Source organism: Ylistrum balloti, unplaced genomic scaffold (genome assembly GCF_031769215.1).
Source record: "Ylistrum balloti isolate Yb309-2 unplaced genomic scaffold, AGI_CSIRO_Ybal_v1 Utg370706, whole genome shotgun sequence".
NCBI classification, from domain to species: domain Eukaryota; kingdom Metazoa; phylum Mollusca; class Bivalvia; order Pectinida; family Pectinidae; genus Ylistrum; species Ylistrum balloti.
The window spans coordinates 930,802-936,908 of NW_026782423.1; the positions used below are offsets into that span (position 1 = coordinate 930,802).

At 40.6% G+C, this 6,107-nt stretch overlaps 1 protein-coding gene across 1 annotated transcript; it reads right to left on the minus strand.

The window, feature by feature from the left end:
- Window positions 1-3,826: 3,826 nt before the first annotated feature.
- Window positions 3,827-5,686, minus strand: LOC132557680 (soluble scavenger receptor cysteine-rich domain-containing protein SSC5D-like). The gene is made up of 3 exons (XM_060222199.1): window positions 5,650-5,686; window positions 4,532-4,968; window positions 3,827-4,267 (listed from the first exon to the last, which is right to left on the minus strand). Exons 1-3 carry the CDS (start codon window positions 5,684-5,686, stop codon window positions 3,827-3,829), a joined length of 915 nt encoding a protein of 304 aa, XP_060078182.1.
- Window positions 5,687-6,107: the final 421 nt, after the last annotated feature.

Below are 6,107 nucleotides of genomic sequence, written 5' to 3' on the forward strand. Positions count from 1 at the left end.
TCGCTGCTTCTCGCTACGTACAGCGAGGCGTGTAAATAGTTTGCGCTGTGTGTAGTCAGTGCTTATTTTCATATACACGTAGCAATATTTATTTGTGACACACTGGTTACATTCACGTACATATAGCTATATTTATTTATTTACGTGTCTCCTGTATGCTCTGTACATGTACAGTATATAGGCACGCAGTTACCTTAGCGAGACTGTGTAGCGACTCCGGTATGCCAGGTAAATCTCCAGGTAGGATAACACCCCTGTGATTCAGGTAAGGAAATTTGAAACTAAAGGTGCTCCGTCGCTATTCAAATACACATAACTCACCACAAAGTAAACACTATTGTTTGGCTGGAGTCATTTTGTCGAATCATTATTCCAGTATTAAATTGAAAAAGTATTCTTAAATTTCACTTTATAGAAAAGTAAAATTTAATTCGTCACGAGAATTGGATTCGTTTTCTACAGTTTTATACAGTTCTGACATACGACCTTCCTCGTTCTCTTGTTCTAACGTAAAAACCTTCCTTGATTTACGTGTGAATTCTCCCTCAAAGGATACCCCAGCGTTTGGGCAGCGTTCTTCAAAGAATCACCTGATTAAAAATGACAGCCTTTCTATAAGGTGTAAAAGTATTGCGAGACATCAGCTCAAAGAGACTCGGCCACGGGAATAGCTGTCAACATTACACACTACCGCCTTCCATATAAACGAATACTTTTGTAAAAGGTACAAAAAACACAACATGAAGTGAGAAAGGCAGAGCTAGCACTGAGCCATGTCAGTGATACAGGCGGTTTAGTTAGTGTGGCAGTGATCATCCCTGTAGGCGAGCGAGTGTCACCAAACACTTCCCCTTGGCGACGGGAGCCTAGAGAAAGTACAACATACACCCTTACCTGCTTTGATGGTGTTTGATTAGATCATCGACGTCTCTTATCGGCGGTATCATCGCCGTTATATTTCGTTTAGTTGTTTGATTGTGATCGTACCCCGAGTATTAAATAGTGAAAGCATTGTTGTCCGTGAGCGCCTCGCCAGGTCCTTGAATATGGTTTTGTGGTGGTCATTGTTATGTGTTGACCAACTCCGCTAGTTAGAGTCGATAATTAATTCCATTTCATTACACAGACAGCTGGTCATGTATTTGGCTCCTAACGCCGCTCTTAACAGTCCAGTACCTTGAAAACAATGTCGTAATGTCATGACGGGCAATACAAAAAGAAATCCAGTGAAAATAACAGTTGAATAATTTATATATAGATGATAACTGGGTTTCGATACGAATTAAATGGAAATAAACCTGTGTCGGTTATATTCGTCATTCGGACTTCATAATGTTAATAAATAAAAAATAAAAAATATTTTTTTGAACTTTAACATCTTCAATTGTATTACTCTGCTATAAATAAACATTTCTGGAAAATCAACACGATGGATGAGCGAAAGATAAGAATTTTCCAAGAATTTGGAATCTGCACTCTATATACTTCCAAGCGCTACAAAATGGTTCAGAACAAACCACTCCCCGCTATTCTCGTTCCCTCTTCATCATTTCTGTTGCTGTCGCCCCATTTTTCACATAGCTGAGAGCAAAGACATCGGTAACATAACTGAATCAAGATTTCGTGTTTTTATTAATGTATCGATGAGACGGTATGAGAAGGCCTGGTGGAAATTCATGCGGAAAATTGATGATAAGGGTTCAAGATCGCACTCAGTCTCACTCCGTAAACAAATTAACACCAATTGAAATGGAACAGTGTTATATTGCATCTGCGTCAACAGACAGACAATACCTTTTTCTTAATGCTAATTAATTTGCCTTCGGAATTACTTTCCTGTCACTTTCCATCCTGTTCGAGGTGACTTAATGGCGAAATAATCTCCGTTTTGTCCGCGAGCTAATATATAAGCTCAATCAGACTGAATGTGTTCCAAAAAATCACGGGATTCCGTAGAAAAAAAATCCCATGCTAACATGACTCACGGGGGCGTAATTCTCGCCAATGGTTTATTCAAACCACTTTTCTCCATCCAATAATTTCAGTAACGGGAAGTATATGTACTCTTTGATATTTTCACATATTGTCTGTAACACATAACCTAGGAACTCAAACACCAAACTTAGTCAATAATGAATGTCTATTACGACCCGTGTTATTCCTATTTGCTATGATGTTCATTTGACGAAATATGGATTAACCGTTTGACAGTGTGAAAATATCTACACAGTTGAGAATGAAAAAAAAACAGATAGTCCGACACCACTTCATATGTGCTTTCATTTCTGTGTTTTGAAGATATAATATATGTCTACATCATGTAAAAACTGCTCACACGCGCTGTAAAACATCATCACTCACAGCAGCGACACTTCATGACTTTCTGTGCATTCACTACGGGATGCCCCTATAACAAAAGTCATAATATGTAAGTTAGACAAGCGATCTGTAGGTCATTTATGATATCCTGATGTAAGGAGTTTGTCAAAACAGTTTGAAGTATTTTTATATATAGAAGAAAAAGTGAGAACAAAATCGACAAGCGCCTGTGTGATGTAGACAGAGATATTGTAACCATCAGGCAAAACTGATTTTGAACTGTGCATCAACAAGTGTGATCTGTAATTGCGATGTATATAACTGATTTTGAAACCATGCAAAACTGATTTTGAACTGTGCACCAACAAGTGTGATCTGTAATTGTCGATGTATATATCGACGGTGTCCAGATATAGATCTTGAAACCATCAGGCAAAACTGATTTTGAACTGTGCATCAACAAGTGTGATCTTTAATGTCGATGTATATATCGACGGTGTCCAGACATAGATCTTGAAACCATCAGGCAAAACTGATTTTAAACTGTGCATCAACAAGTGTGATCTGTAATTGTCGATGTATATATCGACGGTGTCCAGATATAGATCTTGAAACCATCAGGCAAAACTGATTTTGAACTGTGCATCAACAAGTGTGATCTGTAATGTCGATGTATATATCGACGGTGTCCAGATATAGATCTTGAAACCATCAGGCAAAACTGATTTTGAACTGTGCATCAACAAGTGTGATCTGTAATGTCGATGTATATATCGACATAAAACTCCTGTCAGATCTGGATTTTTTTAGAGATTGAAAACTATTCATGCTCTGATATTGGTGGTGATTATTTAGATAGTTTACATTTTGAAATCTGAAACATAGATTGGTCGGGAATTGATACAGTGGGAAAATAGCAGCTTTCTCGCGATCTCGCACATTCTCGCTGGAGGAGACGAGAAATGATGAAACATAACTCGCCATGAACATATACATTTCTGTTATTGTTCGATCATTTATCACCATAAAAATAGCATATCAAGCTTAAATTCAGTTAAAACGCTCCATCAAAGCCTCAATCGCTTTCGAAGAAATGACTAAAATGTTAGAGTAGCTTAACGGGCAAGATTGACATCTCTGACGATGGTGTCATTGCTATGTGCTGACATCGCTCGGTCTTGTTTGATCTCGTCAAATACCATGGAGTACAGGGTTACACATGTGACTAGATCGTTGTAGAAAACTGGGATATGCTTCATTTTTTAAGTGCAATCTGTGTCTTGGAAATAACTTTTTAAACAACCAGGTTGAGCAAAGGATCCATCTATCATTAACCAATTGATCCCATCGGTACTGAGAGCAGTCGCTTGAATTTCTTGCGTCGATTTAGATAATTTACATTGAGGTTCTTATGAATACTAGTATTTTAGCTATAGAAATACGAACGAAACTGGCTATCCAACTATATAGGCGTAATATACGCGTTGATTTGGGAAGCCTGGGGCGGTCATCCTCTGACCTCTGTGAAGTCATAGAGAGGAGACGTCATTTGACGTGAAGACTGCGAGAGCTGAAATAGTTGCGAGCTGAGAAGCAGTGGCGGCCTACGGAGTATTGGGGGCTGTTTGATAGTGGCGGACTGTGGAGAAGTGGGGCAGTGTAATAGTGACTGTCTGTGGAGAAGTGGGGCGTGGCGGACTGTGGAGAAGTGGGGCTGTGTAGTAGTGGCGGTCTGTGGAGAAGTGGGGCTGTGTTGTAGTGGAGGCCAGTGGAGAAGTGGGGCTGTGTAGTAGTGGCGGCCAGTGGCTCTGGAGAAGTGGGGCTGTGTTGTAGTGGAGGCCAGTGGAGAAGTGGGGCTGTGTAGTAGTGGCGGCCAGTGGCTCTGGAGAAGTGGGGCTATGTAGTAGTGGCGGTCTGTGGAGAAGTGGGGCTGTGTAGTTGTGGCGGTCTGTGGAGAAGTGGGACTGTGTAATAGTGGCGGTCTGTGGATTAGTGCGGGTTACGTAATAGTGGCGGTCAGTGGCGGTCAGTGGCGGTTTACGGAGTAGTGGAGGTAGGTAACAGTGGCGACCAGTGGCGGCCTTCGGAGTTGTGTAATAGTGTCAGACTGTGGAGTAGTGGGGGTTGTGTAATAGTGGCGGACTGTGGAGAAGTGGGGCTGTGTAATAGTGGCGGACTGTGGAGTAGTGGGGGTTGTGTAATAGTGTCAGACTGTGGAGTAGTGGGGGCTGTGTAATAGTGTCAGACTGTGGAGTAGTGGGGGTTGTGTAATAGTGTCAGACTGTGGAGTAGTTTGGCTGTGTAATAGTGGCGGCCTGCGGAGTAGTTGGGGCTGTGTAGTAGTGGCGGCCTGCGGAGTAGTTGGGGCTGTGTAATAGTGGTCGCCAATGGCGGCCAGTGGCTGGATGTGGATAGTGGGGGCTGTGCAACAGTGGCGGCCAGTGGCGGCCTGTGGAGTAGTAGCGGTTGTGTAACAGTGGCGGCCAGTGGCGGGATGTGGAGTAGTGGGGGCTGCGTAATAGTGGCGGCCTGCGGAGTAGTAGGGGTTGTGTAATAGTGGCGGCCTGCGGGTAGTGAGGGCTGTGTAATAGTGGCGGCCCGTGGAGTAGTGGGGCTGTGTAGCAGTTGTGAACTGAGGAGTAATAGGGGCTGTGTAATTTGCCAACAATATTTAGTTTGATATGATTATAATAGGAGTCACTGCTTGTAACCGGATGCAGGAGAAGGAGCGACTGCAGCGACTAGAAATTTGTGTGCAGAAAAAAGCCGATATATATTTAACGTTTAAGTCCACCAGCATTAACCCCGATACTCCATGAAAGAACAAATTAATATAAACTGAACATTGGACACTAATCCTCTCGTGTGTATTCACTGTTTTTTTAAGATTTAACTGAAGTACGGATTTCATTTCATGACATTAATGAAGACAGATGTTTTCGAAGTCAGCGATGTCTTTGAATAGTGACGTAAAAATTGTTAGACACGTGCATTATGGGTAATTTAGACTGTAAACTCTAAACACAATCATTAATTCGGTTCAATGTGTCGTTCTTGATGAAATCACACTTTCCGCGGCGAGTACTCTAAATGTTTGTCGATTTATTTCAAAAGACATATTTATAATCAAACGAAATTGTCTCTCCATTTCTCGTTTAAACACTCACCAATAGTAACACATCGATTACAATAGACACAAATGCTTTTAATTCTTTTTAGTTATTTTAGTATCAAGACTTATCAAATATATGTGACAGTGTTGTCTGTATTAGCTGATAAGCTTGATTTTTTCAACAGTTTTTCATCAAACTGTGTGATAAACGTTCTGACTTAATTTGCGAATGAAGGTGGCACGTGGTGGTGCCATTGTACTCATTTGAAGAACATGACATTACTTGCTTAGGATGGATGAAGAAGTAGAAGTCATGTACTCTCCGTGAAAGGCTTACCATACAGTAGCTCTTATATTCCAATTGTTTCATTAATATTTACTTTTGATTACGATTTTGTTATCTTGTTATCTAGATGTACGAGAAACAGCTGTTTATCTATTTATTTTAATTTAATTTTTGTTCAAGTTGTTGTTTGATTTTTTTAAAATGTTTTGATCTGTACGTACTCCTTATTTGTGTATGCTTGCGCGTGCGTGTGTTCTATCAAATAAGTATTTGCACTTTTACAACATTACGTGTTGAAAAGCGTAATGACTTTAGTACATTTGAATTTTTTCTCACCCATGTTACAGAAGGATAAATTACAGTTTTAATCAAAGGAAAAACATATTGTTT

Excerpts from the sequence above, each read along its gene's own strand:
- LOC132557680 (XM_060222199.1), bottom strand. The coding sequence starts at position 5,686 with ATGGCACCACCACGTGCCACCTTCATTCGCAAATTAA. Across the intron at positions 4,969-5,649 it reads CACCTTCATTCGCAAATTAA|CCCCTATTACTCCTCAGTTC; the intron begins GTCAGAACGTTT and ends CAAATTACACAG. Across the intron at positions 4,268-4,531 it reads ACAGCCCCCACTACTCCACA|ACCGCCACAACTACACAGCC; the intron begins GTCTGACACTAT and ends ACTTCTCCACAG.